The sequence below is a fragment of the Propithecus coquereli genome, unplaced genomic scaffold, assembly GCF_000956105.1.
Source record: "Propithecus coquereli isolate 6110/MARCELLA unplaced genomic scaffold, Pcoq_1.0 Scaffold299, whole genome shotgun sequence".
Lineage (NCBI taxonomy): Eukaryota > Metazoa > Chordata > Mammalia > Primates > Indriidae > Propithecus > Propithecus coquereli.
The window spans coordinates 3,943,665-3,962,133 of NW_012148607.1; the positions used below are offsets into that span (position 1 = coordinate 3,943,665).

The window sequence follows — 18,469 nt, forward strand, 5'->3', positions numbered from 1 at the left end:
GGCTGCTATTTTGTGCCTTCCCTGTGGAGTGCATATACACATGTACACAAAGAGAACACGGAAGCAGAGAGCAGACACACAGCAGCGAGGGCGGGGAGGGAGCTCTCAGAGAGGCAGATTTCCCAGCCCCTCAACAGCCTAATGAGCTGGGGACTCATTAATGAGCTCCTCTGACTGCTCCTGGTACCCCCCTGGAGGGGCGCCCGCTCAGAGACAACCCTGGTTCCCAGGAAGACACCGAGAGCCCTAGGTCATTAGGTTCCAGGTGCCTGTCCATGTGACCCCAGTTAACCTTTCCTATTGTACAACAGGAAAACAGGCCCAGAGAGAGAAAGCAACCTGACCCTGCCAGAAGTTCCACATGGAGCAGAGTCTAGAAGGGCCACCCATAGGAAGGAGGGGGAGGGCACGCAGAACCTGTATGCAGCACCCTGCCATGGTCCAGCTCCACAGGATCTGGGGGGAGGGGAAACGGCATATAGACACACCCTCAGCTCCCCAGGCCCCTGCCCACCTATATCTACAGCTCCCACCCACCACCCACCCCTCAAGCCATCAGGCATCCTTCTCTGGGCTCCTATAATTCCAGGTACCTGGGCCATAACCAGAGCCCCACACCCACCTGGTTCTGGGTCCCTGCCTCTGTCGCATGCTGTCTGGGGTTCTCATTCTCTCTCCCACAAGCTCCATGGAGAAGCCCTGGCAGGCTCTTGCCTCTTCTCCCTAATCTCACCTCATTAGTCAATACCTCCCAGGAACAAATGCCCACTCATCCTTCAGGGCTCCCCTCTTCCAGGAAGCCTCCCAACTCCCCTCCCAAGATACTTCAGTCACTGTCTCTGCGCCAGCGCCACCCCCAACCAGCACCTCTTATAACTGTCTGCTCACAAGCCTGTGCCCCCACACTGCGGTTCTGGCCAAAGGCAGGCCTGCGTGGATGCTTCCTACCCTAGCAATGACATGCACATGAGATCAGCAGAAACCTCTGCTCTGGCTCTGGACACCTCTGGCCCCACAGCCTCCCCTCCTGAGAAGCCACAAAGCTGCTGGCTGGGGGAGCTGCGCCGAGTGGGATCCAGCCCACGTGTGTGCCCAGGTCTCCACTGGGAATGGACGCTGGGGCCTCTAGGCTAACTCCTGGCAGCTGCTTCTCCACCCTCCATCCCTCCACTCCCCGCAGGGGCCGGGGCCCCCATTCATTTGTCTCGTTAAGAGGCCTACAGAAACACATTTGTCCGCTCCGCGCTTCACTGCTCTGGTCTTCAATTCTCTGGGGCACCTGTCCTACCTCCTGCAGCAGCCCTGTCCAGGTCTGGCCACTTGCCCCGGGCTAGAAGTCTCCAAGCTCAGCCCAACACGATGGGGGTACAGATCCAAAAGTGTGTGCAGTTTAAGACAGACCCTGACTCCTGGGGCTAGGTCACCATGGCCTCCAGGTCAGGCTCCTGCCCAAGCCACCTAAACCCCTACCTGACTATGTCAGGATTTCAGCTTCTTCAGCTGAAAGGTTCCTACCTTCAAGACCATGGTCTTGGGGCTCAGGTCCCTAAGGAACCAGTGTGGAGGTTCCTGGACTCTGCTCTAAAAACTGTCCTACCTTGCCCCTGCCAATTCCCACTGGGGATCCAGGCTACCTCCATCCCTCTACTCACTCACCCCCCCACACTCCAGGCCCTGCGCTGGACCACGACCTGAACCTCCAGGACTCACAATCCAATGGGACACACACATCTGAAGCAGACAGCCACCACTGTGCACATGAGATTAGCATAACCCCAACCCTAACCCTGTGAGCCAGGCTCCTGGAGAAAGTGATGTCTCCAGGTGAGCAGGAGCTGGCCAGGGGAAGGGCATGAGGAAGTGTGTTCCAAGCAGAGGAAACAGAAAGAGCAGAGGCCTGGACACAGAGCGTGGGAGCAACTGAGAGAAGTCAGCACAGTGGGGCTGTGGGGGTAGTGAGGGAAGAGGTTGGCAGTCTTGATAATGCAGGGCCTGGGGAAGGGCTAAGACCCTCAGACTTGACCCTGGAGGCAGCAGGGGAGGGGAATGAAAGATTTTAAAGTGAGTAGTGACATGATGTTTTCATTTTGCAACATGACTCTTACTTTGGAATGGAGAACAGATTAGGAAGAATGGATTATGAGAAAAAGACTAGAGGCAGGGAAACCATCAGGAGACTGCTGCACGTAAAAGCCCGAGCAAGAGCTGAGGGTGGCATGGATGAGGGCGGCAGAGAGAGAAGTGGATGCATTCCAAAGATACTTGGAAGGTAGAAACAACAGAACTTGGTGATGGATTAGATGTGGGATAAGAGAGAGAGGAGGCTGGGAGGAGGCCCAGGTTTCCGACTTGGGTGACCAGGTGGGTGGTAAATGCCTTTCACCAGGGAGAGAACACCAAGACAGCAGGTTGCGGGGATGGGAGTGAGGGGCACAAGCTGGGGCATGTTGGGGCTGAGGCAGGAGGGGGAAGGCAGCTCTTCTTCCAGGATGTATTATCTCCTGAAGCCCAGCTGGGCTGTCCTTCTTCGGCCCTTGAGCTCCTGTCTGAAGGCCTGGAGGGTATCCAGGGTGGGGTAGGGGAGCAAGGATAGTACTTTAATGCCCAAGAGCTGCTGACCACACCTGGATAAGCCTTCACCTTCCCGCCAACATGGGAGTCACACATGACGGGCCTGCTACTCCAACCTGCCCCTGCAGGCTCAGGCTCTCCCCGCTCTCCCCGCCTCCCCGCGGGCCCAGCCAGTCCTAGAAATCCACCCACCGCCCCCCCCATAATTCCCTCCCTGACTTCTTCCTGTCTGGACCAACTGCCCTGCCCCTGTCTGCCCAGCCCTCTCCTGGGCACCTACCGCTCCCATTCTCCCTCAGCCCCACCCCCTGGGAATGCCTACTCCTTCCGATTTCTTTTCTAGCTCCACCCAGGGCCCAGCCTCCAAGGACAAAGGGCAGGGCCAAGCCAGTCCCACCCCGCTCCAGGACTGGTTCCTGAATAATTAATGAGCCATTAGGAGAAAGAGCTCTGTTGGGGCAAGGGGGAGATCTGTGCCCAGAGACTTGGAGCGGGGATGGGGGGTCCTATGGCCTGCTGACCCCTAGGCTCATGGGTTGGCCATGGGTTGGCCCTGACCACCCCTAGGCTACAGACAGGCTGGGAACGGCCCCTTCCCCCAGGGACCTTGGCTCCGACCTCGCCCCTCCCCCTCAGCCTGCAGATTGGCTAAATCTGCCCTGTGCCCCGCCTCCCACCAGTAACCAAGCAGTGGTAACCATGGTGACGGGGCGGACTGCGGCCAGTCTTGTAGTGCCAGGCAGGGGGAAGGGCAGCAGGAAAGGGACCAAAGTTCAGAGTTGGATCTGGGTAGGGGACAATTCCACCCCCTTCCAACACACACAGAGGGATGTTGGAGCTCAGCTTCCTGCTGGCCAAGCATAATCTTCCCCCAATTTCCAGGGCTCAGGGGCTGGGAGGAGGGGATGCTCCTTTGCCTAGAAAGTCCTTGGTGAGAGGGGAAGCGGGGCTCAGCGTCCCCACACAGGGATCCTGCGGGCCCAGCCCAGGGGAAGCACTGTGGATGGCTTTTCATTCTGAGCCCTCCCTGCATGTGTAGACACAACTGGCATCCCATTCACACATCCACACATATTCTCCATTCCCATGCTGACCCCCGCCTTGGCTCACTCTGAGCCTTGGGAACAGATCTGCAACAGTGGACGCAGCAGAAACCTGGGCACACCACACAGTTACCACATGAATCCAGCACACGGCTCACCCTAGCCCCACAAAACACGGTCACGCTCAGACATGCCCCACCCTGTGGTGCCTAGGGGTGCTCCTGAGAAGCAGGGGGACCAGGTACTCTTCAGAGGTTGGCTCTCCAAGTGAGGGGTCTCTCTAGGACAGAAGGTCAAGGAGTTTCTGGACATCCTGTCCCTCCTAGTAGCTGATCTGTCCCCTTCCTAGAATCCTGCTAGGAAGAATGGCACCTTTCAACCTGGGAGATCTGCACCTGGAGGGTCAGACTTACTGTCACCATGGGCGCCTGCTACCAAACCAAGCATCACGAGCGCAGGTACAAGGGGCACCATCATCCTCCCTGGGGCTGGCTCAGGGGCCATCCAGGGCTATAGCTCCACGGCCAGCCACAGCCCAGGACAATCAACCTGTAATGGAGAGAAGGGCAGAGCCAGTTAGCTGGTATCTACCAGTATCCCTATTATCCATCCATGCTGCCTCTGGGGCCCCACTCCTCCTCACTGACCACCCAGGACCTCATTCAACAGACACCCCCGCAACCTTGGACTGTGCCGTGACCACCCAGGCTCCTCATTGATTCCCCAGTGCCCACAGGATAACCCAACAGTCATGCTGGAGGGTGAAGCATGCAGGAGGCCTTCAGACCATTCTCTAAGCTTGAGTAGGGAGAACAAGGAGCTGCTGAGACTAGAGGAAGTACGGGGGTGTTCCATCCCAGACCCTGAGCTGCCAACTCATCCCCATAGGGGACAGGGAGACAAAGTTAGAGAGACACACAAGTGGGGACAGAGATTGAAGAGAGACAGGGAGCGGTGAGGAGCCAGGCAGACCCATACAGGCTAAGGACTCCAGAGTCCCCGGGGCACCCTGCTACCCACCCCTCCTCTCCCCAGCAGGGAGGCAGGAGGCAGGAGGCCAGACTCCACATGCACGCTGAGCACAGGCCCCAGAACACAGACTTGTTTGCTGCAGACAGGTTCCAAGTATCAGAGGCTTGCAGCCAAAGCCACAACCCGTTGGGGCTCGCCAGGACATGCTCCTGACAAGCTACAACTGCTCCGTCTGGCCACCCTCGTCCTACCCAACTTCCATGGCACCTTCCCACTCCAAAGAGAAACCACAAGGAGGCCCTCATGGCCAGAAATTGGGGTGCTGGACCCTAAGATTCGATTCCCACACCTCCTCCGCCTTGGCCCCAGAAGCCCAGAGCAGATCGGGGTGGGGAGGGTGGGGTGTGAAACAGAAAGGCTGAGTGCCTCTAGGCCTTTACTCATAGGCTTCTAGCCTCAAGTGGCCACCCCACTCTGCAGGCCCCCATGTGAAGCCTCCAGCATGGCCACAAGGTACATGCTGCTATCACTCTCCAGCCCCAGCGGTGAGCTCACGAGGATCTCCGCCCAGCACCCTTACCTGGGAGTTGAGGGGATGTGTAGCAGTGCCCACCAGCTCTGCTCACAACTCATTCTAGGCAGAGGGCTCAAACAGGTCTAGTCCCTCACTAACGCTCTGAAAATACCACAGGGCACAATGGGGGAGTGTGTGATGGTGAACACACCTTGGGGCCCCACAATGGCACCTATGGACTCTGATGCGGCAGGCGTGATCAAACCCAGGTCTCTCCTGACCCACAATGGGAAGAGAATTTGCATGGTGACAGGGAGGTGAACAGGAAAGGACAGGGCTCAAAGGTGGCTCCAGTCCTTCCTGAAATTTGAATCCCATCTCAACTGGGACAGTCAAAGGTCATGAGGGCAGAGGGCAGTAGGTGAGCAAAGGTGTTACAGCAGGTGGGACTGTAAAGTGGGGCAGGGGCTGAACACAAAGGGAAAGGAGTGGGAGATGTCCCCTCTCCCAGGACCACACCAAAAATCTGAGACAGGAGCTAAGCAGCAAAAGCAAGAAAGCTGAAAGGGCAAGTGGGCATCCAGCCCCATTTACACCAAGCTGGGGGAGGCTCCGTCAGCACAGAGCTCAGGTGGCTGACACCACGACACTCTGCATGGCTATGGTGGGAAGGAGGTCACACATCACCAAGGCCTTGTCTGGGCTTGCTCTTCACAGTGCTACAGTGCCGCAGTGTAGCCAACAACTGCATTCTGCTTCCCAGCAGACATCGGGTGGTAAACTGCCCAGCCAGTATCATGGTCCCCAGATAGGAGCATCCTGTAGCCCCTGGTACAGATGTCATGGGTTTATAACTCAATGGTGTGTTGCACCAAGGCACAGGGGTAGAGTGGGCTAGTACAGGCACCATGGAGCATAACAATACCACAGTCACAGAGGTTAACTCCCAGGCACAAGCATTCCAGCCATGAACCCCTTTGGTGCAGATGTCACAGGGACATAAGCCCTCAGCACAGGCATCACATGGGGCATAACTCCCTGCTGTGAAAATAAAGAGACGAAGCTAAACAGAACAGACGTTATGGAGGTACAAATGCACAGCACAGTCATCATGGGCTATAACTCCCCAGTACAATTATCACGGAGGCTTAATCCCCTGTAGCTGCCTTGGTACAGTAATCACAGCAGTGTAACTCCCAGGTGCAGACATCATGGAGGTGTAGCCGTCTGGTCCAGACATCACGTGGATGTACACAGAGGGTGCAGACATCATGAGGGTGTACCTGCCTGATAAGGACCTTATAGGGCTGTAACTCCATTACAGACACTGGGTGGCAGGGGGGTTCAGTCCCTGGTTCCGACATTAAAGGGGTATGGATCCCCAGTACAGCCATCATGGGAGTATAACTCCCAGAACAGACATCCATGTGGTACAATCTTGGATGAGATTCTGGCTGTGGGTGTTAGAGAACACGGGCCTCTAGTAAGCCCACCCCTACCTGGGGACTCCAGGGAGCCCCTGTGTATCTGGGTTGGGGTACTCGGGACACTTTGTTCAGATCTACAAAGTAGGACAGACAAAAGCAAAGAAGTTGAAAACAAAGACATTCCCTCCCTAGAGAGCTTCTCCCTGTGGTCTATGGACACGGGGACATAGATACTGGGAGAGATGAGGAAACACAAGGGACACACATAAACATGACACATTCTCAGGGAAATACTCTGGCAACCACACAGCCATCCAAGCCAGGGCCTCTCCCTCACCAGCTCCTGGCGTAAGCAAGCTGTCTCCAGCTCTGGGCACAGAGCCTGCCCCTGGTGTCAGGCGGTTCAGGCCACTCCCAGCTCTAGGGCCTCCCTTGTCAGAGCAGAGCAACCCTGGGTCCCCTGGCGTGGCCTTGGGTCTAGACCTTGGCCCTGCACTCAGCCCCAGAGTCTCAGGGTCACCTGTAGGGAGAAGGCGGGAGAGAAACGGGAGGCAAGGCTGCTGCTAGCCTTGCCGGGGTGGCAAGGTCGAGAGCCCTGTGACTCCAATGCCACAGTGCTGAGAGCAGAGCATCCACCCCACTAGCGCAGCTGGGTAAGCCTGGGCTTTCAACGCCTGCGATAAAAACAAGGCCGGAGCACTGGGGCACTCAAGCTCGCCTCTGAATTGCACTGTGGACATCAGTTCTGCCAGGCTGACACACTTGGGCAGGAACACAATTACATACGATATGATATTATAGAATATAATTGGACACAATTTTTCCACATTCAGAATAGTTTTAATATATCCTTTTTCTTTGCTACGTCAGTGTAAAGCTGCCAACTGCCCTTTCTTGGGAAGAACTGTCCTTTATTCTCAAATTTTGTCCTTGGTGTTAAAATGTCCTTTCACGTATGAAATGATGGGGATAGCAGATAGCAGTTGTTTTTTATAATGTCCTCACTTGGCAAAATAAAAAATTCTCAACCCCATGTCTGGCCCCCAAGTACTTTTGGAAATTGTACTGGTTTGTGAAACCAAAGGGCCTGACGATCACTGCTTGGAGGGAAAAGGAGGAAGCAGGCACTACACCAAGCCACAGATTCGCATACAAACGTCATGGAAAATGCATGTCACGGAGGCTGTATTACCTCCATGCAGCCCACCCTAACAACTCCTGCCAGCCTCCGTGGGGGCCCAAGGGATCCTGTGACGCCAGAGAGATTGGGGGGAGAGTTCCCCAGCTGGAGAACTGCTGGGATCATTCCTGGGTCCTCGTCATGAATATGCAAACACGGATTGATTTGTTTCCCTTGGGCACATGCTATTATTCACAAATATTAATTAGTCTCCAAATACCACCTGTTCCTACAGCCTCTCCCACCCCCTCCTCCCCAGGCCAGGACCCTGGGGCCAGAAACGGACATCAGCAGTAGAAGGGGGACCCAGGGCCCCACAGAGTGGATAGCCAAAGGAAGAGGCCAGCAGGGAGTGCCTGCCATGCTGGGAGAGCTGGGAGCCGTTCATCTTCTAACCGGCAGGCAGCTAACCGAGCCCTTTTGTCATGTCCTGGACAGTTTACCGCGTGGCACTGCAGCAGCGGCCGCGGAGGCGGAAACAGGCCTTGTTACACTTGGGAAGGGAAAACCAACATGTTTCCAACTCTCACCAAACCAACCGCTGGATTATGACGGGAATAAATCAGTCTCAGCCATGACCCCTGCCCCAGGGAAGGAGAGGCTGGCAGGATAGGGGAGGGCTGCCCTCTCCTCTAGCTGTTAGCCAGAATCTGTGAGGACAGCCAGGAACAGCGCTCGCTCCCATGACCAGTTTCAGGAATCCCACCACCTGGACTGAGCCCCTCCCCCTTGCAGCCCTTTAGCTTCTTCAACTCCCTGGGGAGGGGAGCAGGAGATTAGGAGGAGCATCCCAGAGACTGGCAATGGCAAAGGGTCAGCAGAGGCCTAGCTCTGAGGGTAGAAGATCAAAGGGGACCAGCAGAGGCACCTTCCTGCAGCTATAACCCCTAAGCTTCCAGGCCCCTTCCTCCATGGCAGTAGGGTCCCCTTGGATTAATGCTCACCAACTTTACTACCTCCAGGCCTCTGCATTTGCTGTTTTCTCTATTGGAAAAAATGTCCTTCTCCTGCCCCCAGCTACTCACTCGCCCTTCACAACTCAGCTCAAGTGGCCCATCACTGTAAATCTTCCTCGACTGACCCTCCCCAGCTTTCCAGGTTTATATAGCACAGTAAAAGCAGCGAGAGGTGATGCAGACCAGTGGTTCTCAATTCAGGGTGATTTTAACCCCCGTGGGACATCAAGCAATGACTAGAGAGACATTTCTGATTGTCAAGACTGGGGAAGGAGAGCAAGTGTTACTGGCATGTAGTGAGAAGAAACCAGGCATGCTGCTAGACACCCTACAATAACAGGTTAGCCCCTGCAACAAAGGATTACCTGGTCCAAAATGCCAATAGTGCTGAGGTGGAGAAACTCCGATATAGACAAGATCCTCTGCCAATTCAGCGCAGGGCCTGATTTGGCCACTGCCCCAGAACCCAATCCCCCATGGACACCTGGGCCTTACACCCAGGGAGGGCCCAATCTGGCTTAACTCTTGTACCAGCTGGTTTTTGGGCCTCAAGATCTCAGAGCATCTTCCCCTCCCTGCAAATCAGCCCCACCCTGCCTCCAAAAGTCAGGCCCTACAGCACGCCCCATCTCTATCCCACCAGATTTGCCATCAGAAAGCGGACATTGGGCTTCACTTTCAGCTACTTCTGGTGAGACTGGGCTCCCAAGTACGTCATACCTGTCATCTGCAGATGGACAGGTGAAGGGACACATGGTATCCCTACACCCACCCTCCCCACCTGACCTTTCCAACCTGTGACACAGCCCTTCCGGCTGCACCCTCTACATAACCCCAACGCCCATCTGATCACACGTAGGGCCTGGCCCCCAGCGGACACCCAAGATACGCACATTTCCTTCCCCTGCTTAGGCCAGACCCATGTCTTCCATAGCCTTTTCCACTTAGCCATCTGTCCAGAACTGTTCAGCGGCCAGGGTGATGAAGAGGACAGCCACAGGCTCCGCTTTCAAGGAGCACACAGAGGGTGAACAGGCCCACCAAGCTCCCAGCTCAGGATGGCCCAACCAGAACTCATCTGCCCTAATCCCACGCCTCCTCCAGGGTCCCCAGTCCCAGGGACAGCACCACCCTTACCACCCTGTCACCCAAGCCAGCAAACCCTCCTCACCCCACACCCAACTCATCCATAGTTTGAATGTGCCCTGCCTCCATCCCAACCACTGCCACACTGGCAAGACCTCATCACCTCCTGCCTCTTTGGGGGGCTTCCTGCCACCATCCAGTCACTCCCTTCCAGCTCATCCTCACACAAGCCAATGCCGCCTTTTAGCTCACAAAAATACAAATCTGCATGTTGTGTGCTGCTTTATCCCACAGCAGGCACTGAGAAAGCATTCCACGAGGGAGTGAATGGATGGGCAATGGACAGATGAATGCATGGACACTGCGTCTCTGCTTAAGAACCTTCAATGCCACTGTAACACCCTCAGGAAAGATCTAGAGTCTTTAGTCTGACATCCGAGGCCCATCATGCTGACTCCAAACTGACTTTCCAATCTCTTCATCTGAAACTCCAGCCCACCTACTCTGTGCTTCTAACAGAAAGAAAGAAGTAGACCTCAGAGAGATGAGGAAGGATGTGCACAGATCCTGCAGCTACCCTACTCTCCCTAGCATAGTTGATGCAAACAGTCTTTTCTACAGAAAGGTGGCAGAGAGCCAACAGATCCTGGTGTAAGACCCAGGCTGTCACCCGGAAGCCTTTTTCACCTACGGCAGCTGACAAGCTGTGTATCATTCCCCACCCACCTCCACCATCCACTCCAGCCAGAGCCCAGGCACCGTCCTTGACACCTCCCCTCCCTCATGCCCCACATTCGATCCCGCATTATGTCCTGTCCCCTCCACCTCTCTACATGGCACTCAGACCCCTCCTGTGCATGCCCATCACCGCCTTCCTGGTCCAGGTCTCCATCGCCTCTTACACACACACACACACACACACACACACACACACACACACACTAGATCATGTCATACCCCTGCAGACAGCCCTTACGTGGCTCTCCGCTGGCCCTGTCTCAAAATCCGAGCCGCTCAGCCTGGCCCCAAGGGCCCCTCTGCACCCCTGCTCCTGGTCACACCTTAGGGCACACTCACCGGGGTCTTTGCTTCCTCACACCAGTCACTCTTGCTGGACAATCAGCACCAAAGGCAGGGCACTGGGGCCTCCGCTCCTTCCTGGACAGAAAAGAAAGGATGAGAAAATATCAAGAATTTCATCACAGCAGAATATGTACTGACACAAAAAGACATTCAAAATTTGCTGTTTATGCAGGAAAAAAAAGCAGGTTATGGAACTGTTCATGCAGGATGACCCTCACTTAGTAAAAATGCCCATCTTTTCGCTTCACTCCTGCACTCATTCATTTGATACTCCCTGAGCATCTACTATGTGCCAGGCATTCTACCAGGTACACGGCTGTGAGCAACACAGACAAGTTCCTGATGTCAGCAGCAGAAGCTGTGTCTAAGCTCCTCAGCACCACCCTACAGCTGAGCAGAGCCGGCCCTTCCTGCCTCTGCAGCCCACCTGCCCGTGCTCTCCCCCCACCAGCCAGTCACAAGAACTTCCTCTTCCGATCCTCAGATGTGCCAAATTTCTTCCTGTCTCCCAGCCTTGCTCATGCTGTATGCCACCACCTGGAACAGGGTACCTATGTTCTTCTGGCCAGTTAACCCTTGGAGCTCAGATCCAATGGCACTTTCTCAGGGAAGCCTTCCATGATGTCCTAGACTACATGCCTGGACCTTGCCTTGAAGTAGTGACCACAAATGTGATTATTTATTTATGTATTTACACAATGACTGAGTCACTACCGTAAGCTCAGTGAGAGTATGGGCCGTGCCTGCCAGCTCATCTCCGCATCCCCAGCGCCCAGCAGAGAGCCTGGCATGTAGTAGGTGCTCAGTCAACACATGGTGAATGAGTGGAAGAATGCATGAATGAATTGAAAGAAAACAGCACAGCCCGGAAGAACACACCCCAGCATACATGCCAGTCTTCACCGAGGCTTCAGAAGTAATATTTATTTTTGACTTTCTGCTTCTCTATAATTTTTTAAATGAAGGTGTGCCCCTGGATGCCTCCTCCACTGGCACACATGCAGCGACAGGGCCCAGCCCCTTCCTTCTAGAACCATTACTGAGCCCCAACCAGCGTGGGCACTGTCCTGGGTGGGGGTAGGGGCCGGACAGGCCCACACCATCTCATCACCACCTCACCACAGCTCAGCTCCTGGGCTCCGCTGCTGCCCACTCAACCCAGGCTGCACCTCGCGGCGGCTTCTCAGCCTCACGCCTCCACACGCACAGGGATCCCCACGCTACACCGCTCTGCCGCCCTGGCTCCCCTGAAAATGCACACACAGGAAACAACAGTCACCAGGAGAACAGGGAACATCCTCACTGACCCAAGACTGACCCTCGACCCCCATCACCAAACTGAGGACCAGCCTCCACACCTGGGAATTGTCCTCACTTGAGACTGACCATGTCTGCCAACATGCGGGAGCCCTCACGGATCAAAGGCCATCCTGACTGACCCAAGATGGGCCTCACTGACCCTGCCTCCACTGCCTCACCTGCCCCTGTCAGAACCAACGGCCCCGGGCCTCAGGATGTCTGCACACTTCCCTCCGCAGCCCACTGAGTCTCTCCACAACTTTCCCAGTGGCTGCTGCTCCCAGCACACAGGCTGTCAGGCAGGTCTGGCCAGACAAACCAGCTTCCGTGTGCCAAACTCAAAGGCCCGTTTGTCTGGAGATGCCCACAGGGCCTCACAGTTCCCAAAGTGAGGTTGTTGGCTCCACCATTGCTCAGAGACCCTAGGCAGAGTCAAGGCAAAGAACGGGGAAGGTTCCCCCAGCCCAGCCAGGCACTGCTGCCACACCCAAGGCCACACCAGGAGCACTGGGCCTCCTGCTTGGAGACCGAGACAGGCCCTACTTTGAGCGCAAGCCACACCTGCACCCACAATGGCCAGAGGCAGGTCCAAGAGCAGACTAAACACTTGCAAAGACCCTGGGGCACGCAGAACAGCACCAGGGCAGGATTCTAGAAAAGCGAGAACAGTACTTTGAACCACAACAGTCTGGGATCAAACTGGCCCTGAAATAACCTAGATGGGCAATCTGATCAAGACTCAGATTCGCAAATAGCAGCTCCCAGAACCACTCTAGACGCAGGATGGGACGGAACCCAGAACATTCAAGACAACCAGAACAGTGCCGGCACTGACACCTGAAAGGCCAGCTAGGAAGTTACTCAGAAAGACCTGACTGGTACAGGACCCCAGTTAGGAATCACACTGCTTGGCACTCGGAAAGGCCCCAGAAGGGGTGAAGTCCACAGTCATGTCCAAGATCAGGTAAGAAGGCCTTTGGCACCAACCCGGGCCTGGCCCCTAGCAGGGCTTTTCTGTCATCTGCCAGGTCTGAAACCTAGCCCAGCAATGGGACCAGGAACAAAGTCAACACATAGAGGAGAACAGACACAGCTGCAGGCAGCCCCTGTAGCTGCACCAGAACAGTCCCCAGAAGCAGCAGCTAAAACACTGCCAAGGAGCTAAAACCAGAGTTCTCAAACACAGAGGTCATGGAAACACAGACACCTGGTGCATCTGAACCTCACAGGCAGATGCAGGAGGAAAGAACCTCAGCAGATGCCCAGGGCCCAGGCAGGGTAGAAGGAAGTGGGGAACTAAACACCCCAACGCTGCCCCTTCTCAAAATTCCCTTCTGCCCACCTCCAACATGGGGGCTCTTCTGCAGGGCCTCTCCTCTAATCTTCTCACCCCACCCACGTGAAGGTCAAATACACCTGAGCAACACACACAATCCCACCGATGACAATGAGGGCCGGGGTCTGGGCACCCCCTTTGTTGAGCTCCTCAACCTGCTAACCTTAGCTCAGAATTGCAGCCACTTTAGGGGGCAGGTACCCTAATGCTAGTGGACTATCTTTTCTTTAAAGGCAACCCTAGGTGATTCTGATGGGAGGGTGGTTTGCACCACTCCCGCTGGTGATTATTACAGTAACTGCTGCTACCACTCAGGTAACAGTACTCACTGGATACCTGGCCCTGCTCTAAGCACTTCATGCATAGTAACTTTAATACTCACAACAACCCTATGAGGCATGGAATTTTGTTATACCCATTTGACAAATGAGGAAACTGATTCAGAGCTGTTAAGCTACTTGCTCAAGGTCACATTACTATTAAGTAGAGTCGCATCCCAGCAGTTTAAAATCAGTCTGCTCTTAACCACTATTTGGGGTTATCCTCTCTTGATGAGCACAACTCTGTGCTCTCTCATATAACTCTTGCTTCTCTTTCTCTGGCCCATATTTCTCTCCCAAACTCTACATCCTTGCACTGAACCCCCTCCTTTCTTCCCCTCCACTGAACCTCAAATGTCCCAAGCACCTCAAAGGGGACATGTCCAACCATGAGCTCATTATGTGCCCCTTAAATCTGCTTCTCTCCCCCAAGTACCTCCAAGGCCTCCAGTGAAGGCCCTTACCCAGCCACTCCCAGAAACCTGGACTCCTTCCCTTTCCTCTCCGTCGCCCCCACATCCAATAAATCATCCTGTCCTGATGAATGTGCCTTTTGGATGGCTCCATGCTGCCGCCCTATCAAAACTATCATATTCTCTCACCTTACTTACCTGCACCCTCCTCCTCATGGGGCATCCTGTCTCCATTCACTTCCCATAGCCATGGAATCATCTTCTGGAAACATAAACCCGACCATAGCACACTCCATGCCCCCTAACCAAGCTTTAAATGTTTGGTGTCTCCTCTCTGTGTTCTTAGAGTAAAACCACAGGTACTTAACAGGGCATTCAAGGCCCTCTGTGATCTTCTATATCTCTGAAGAATACCCCACAAGTGACAACACCTCCGAGTCTTTACTCACACTGTTTTTTCCTACCTTAAGTCTTTTCTGCCTTCTTCAACTGGCAAACTCCTCCTCATCCTTCCAAACCCAGCCCAGATACCACTTCTTGGTCTCCTCTGGGACTCATCTCACTGTGACCTCTGAACTCTCCCCTGTCTCATGTCTCCCCAACCTTCTAACCTCAGCTTAGAATTGCAGCTGCTTTCTTTAGGTGAGCTGATGCCTCAACCATAGCAGCTCCTAAGGGGTGGGCTGCCTCTTCTACAGAGCTGTTAGTCCCAAAGGAAGCAAGGCAGCCTGGCCAAAAGTGCCTAGCCTGGTGTTTGGCACACAGTCAGCAATCAATAATAGGTTACTGAATTACTTTTACAGCTCCATGATACAACCTCCTCCCCCAGGGACCATGAGCTTCTCCAGGGCAGGCCCCTAGCTGGAAGCTTGGGCCAAGTACATAACAGCGTCAGTCTCATGGCAGCCCCACAGTTCCTTTGGATTCTCAAAACAGCACTGAGACCTCGTCTGGCTTGGATTAGGTGCCCCATTTTACAGGGAGTGAAACAGACTCAGGGAGAAAGGGACCTCCTCCAGATATCAAGCTGGAAGTGTGTATCACAACCTCTATGCAGGAGGTCTGAGTCCCACCTACCTCTGACTGAGGACCCTCAAAACTGATGGGAAAAAGGGTAGAGGCAGTCCAAATTGCCAGGGCTAGTATTTTGTTGAACATCAATCCCCAAGAAAAGATTTTTAGCCAATTTACCTTTGCTGCAGTCTACCCTCCCCTGCCAAAATACTTCACTAGCACCCAAATCCATCCTCCTCTCTCAGAAGCCCTGTACACCAAGTCAACCTTCACAGAGCCCACAAGGCTGGGGAGAGGGGAGGTCAGGAGATGGAGGGAGGGAGGGAGGGAGGGAGGAAGGAAGGGAGAAAGGAAGGAAGGAATTATGTTAAAACAATTTTCTTGATAAAAGAAAGAAAATAGGGAGGAGGAAGAGCATTAGGAAAAGAAAACAAAACTGGAAAGACATTTCAAATGATAATGGGGAAATTAAGTAAAAATGTGCAAGAAAAGTGCATGTACAAGAATGCACATGATTGGGTGTGCACGAGCACAGGTGTGCTGGGAGAGTGTGCAAGCACGGTGGGTTTCTGAGCACTGGCTGGCAGGTGGGCCAGAGAGTGTAGGAGTGAGGGCAAGAAGGCAAGCAGTGTGGAGCGTGCATGAGGGTGGAGGGGTGAGCTGAGTGTGGGGATGAAGGTGGGAGGGTACAAGTGTGCATAGTGTGTGGCCTGTGCCAGGGGGCTCGGAGTGGAGGAGCTGTACGTGGGGAGTTACACACCTCCTTCTTGAAGCCCTAGGCTCATTCATATAATCAGTAAAAAACAGGGATTTTCATGCTCCCTGAACTAAGAGTTAATAAGGAGCTACGCAAAATTTCCTTAGATTTCCTCTCGGAAATGTCTTCTGGATCCCATCAGATCTCTGACGACTCCCAGAGGATCCCTGACCAGATCCTTTCCCTTCTCAGGAGACCCCTCTCCACTGAGGATCCCCCCCAACTCCACGCACATCCTTTCCCAGGCCTCTCCCGCCAATGCACTTCCCTGCACTCCAGGTCAGACCCGGCACCAGGTCACTCTGGATCCCAGCCCTTGTCCCTTCAGAAGCCAAAGTGGAGCCTTAGTCATCAACACTCCGCAATCCAACCTCCCAGGCCCTGCCCTGCGGCCCCCCAGGGGAACCCGGAGACTCCCCTCCCAGTCGGCCTCCCTCCCACTCCGCAGCTCAGGCAGGTAGTGCTCCCCACCCCTACCCGCTCCAGCGAAGGGGCCCAGCACTGGGGGTAGGGAGAAGTGGGGGAGAAAGGCTAGCCCCTCCCCTCCCAGGGGTGGAAGAACCAGAGGGGCAGCATTCCAGGGAAATGGGGGAAGGGGTCTAGCCGAGGCGGTGCAGAGACACCAAGAGACGATGAGAGAAGGCAGAGACAGACCCGGGGAGAGGGAACAGGGAGACCCGGGAAGGGAGAACAAGATGACCCGGGGAGACAGAATGGAGACAGCTGGAGAAACCCTGGGATTGCAAGGGGGTGAGACTGGGAGAGAGACACAGGGAAACAGAGACACCGAGGGAATGAGAGAAAAAAGCCGAGACAGAGACGTGGGCACAGCAATGGGGACCGGGCACCCGGGACGGGACGGGACGTGGGGCGGCGACTGAGTGAACTTTCGGAGCGGGCCCGAGTGGACACGTCCTCAAGGGACAGGTCGCTCTAGGGCCTTCTGGGCGTCGCACCCGGGTGGGGGTAGGGTACAGCCCGTCCCGGCCCCTCCCCAGCCCGCGCTCGCGGCCGAGGGGGGTGGGGGGCCCCAAACTCGCGCGCCGCGCATCCCGGGACCGCACGTGCGCCGGGCCGCGAGCGAGACGGGGGCGCGTCGGCTGCGGATCCCCCGCCGGCTGGGAGGGGGCGCCGGTGCGGCGGGGGCGGGGGCGCGGCCTGGACCCGCCCGGAACCGGGGGGTGGTGGAGGCCGAGGGCCGCCCCCGAAGCGCGTCCGCGCCGGAGGAGGGGGTGAGGCGGGACCGGTGAGGGGGAGCAAAATCGCGAACGGGAAACTTTGCACTGGGGGGGCGGGCTGCGGCTCAGGTGCGGCGGAGAGAGAGGGTGAGGGCGGAGAGGGGCGGCGGGGAGCCAGCTAGCCGGCGGCGGTGGGGGCGCGTCTGCCGCGGGGTAGGAGCCGCCGGGCTGGGGCGGGGGGCCTTCGCCGAGGCTGCGGGCGCGGCAGGTGGGGGCGCGGCCCGGCCTAAGCGGCGCCCTCAGCCCCCCCGGGACCGCCCCCAGCTCCGCTGGCGGACGCGGGGGGAGGGCGGAGAGCATGGGGTAGGAACGGGCACCGAGGGAACTGGAGGGGGGCCCTGGGGGTCACTCACCGCCTATCCAGGGGCCGTCGGTCCGCATGTCCCCCCCAAGCCGCTGGGGCCGCCGCTCCTGCTCCTCTTCCGCCGCCGCCGCCGCCGCGGCCACCTGGTCCCGCTCCCGCCACCGCCGCCCTAGCTGGAGCCGGAGCCGGAGCCGGAGCCGGAGCCGGAGCCGGAGCCGCCGCCTCTGCCGCCGCCGCCACCACTCCCGCCGCTCCCGCGCCAGCTCCAGCCGCGCGCCCCCGCTCGTGCTCGCGCCCGCGCCCCTGCCCCTGCCGTGCGCGCCCCCGGCGCTGCCCCTCCCCTCGTGCACTCCCGCTCGTAGAGCGGCCAAGCCGCGGAGGCCCAGAGAGGCCACAACCCAACCCCAAGCCTAAACCGACTGGAACCCCAATATTGAGCCTGAACCCCAATAATGAACATGGACAGACGAAACTCCAATACTAAGTCCAGATCTTCTAGTGGCTGCCAATCCTAACATGAACCTAATACTACTCTAGGACCCCAATTTCCTCTGCATACAGATCTGAACCTGATAGTGAGCCCAGCCCCAAACCCAATATTGAGTCCAGACCCCTAAATGTGCCCCCAAATTGGCACAAGTGGTAATTTTGATTTGAACCCGACCCCCAAATACCAATTCTGACCCTAACCCCCTTTATTACTTGTACCTACCCTAAGCTTGATAGTGACACTAACACCAGCCCTGAACATTAAATGGGCCCCGGTACCAATACTGAATCCCCCAATCCCTAAACAAACCCTAAAGTCCAATAGCTATCTTACTATGAACCCCAATACTCTCTTTTCTGAACCCCAATCCTTACCCCACTCCCATTCTTAGGTCAACACCCACACACTGTGAATTGGGATTCTCAGTTCCAGAATTGGGAGTTGATCACCAGAAAAGGACCACTAA

The 18,469-nt window shown here is 55.9% G+C and overlaps 1 protein-coding gene across 2 annotated transcripts in view; it reads right to left on the reverse strand.

The window, feature by feature from the left end:
- Positions 1–17,615, reverse strand: part of PTPRF (protein tyrosine phosphatase, receptor type, F) — an 84,351-nt gene extending 66,736 nt beyond the window's left edge. For both annotated transcript variants that reach the window (XM_012648985.1, XM_012648984.1), the window contains exons 1-3: positions 17,563–17,615; positions 10,827–10,907; positions 4,028–4,163 (exon numbers count right to left, since the gene is read on the reverse strand). In XM_012648985.1, coding sequence (XP_012504439.1) covers positions 4,028–4,118 — 91 coding nt within the window. In that variant the 5' untranslated portion in view covers positions 4,119–4,163; positions 10,827–10,907; positions 17,563–17,615. The remainder of the gene's footprint in view (positions 1–4,027; positions 4,164–10,826; positions 10,908–17,562) is intronic.
- Positions 17,616–18,469: the final 854 nt, after the last annotated feature.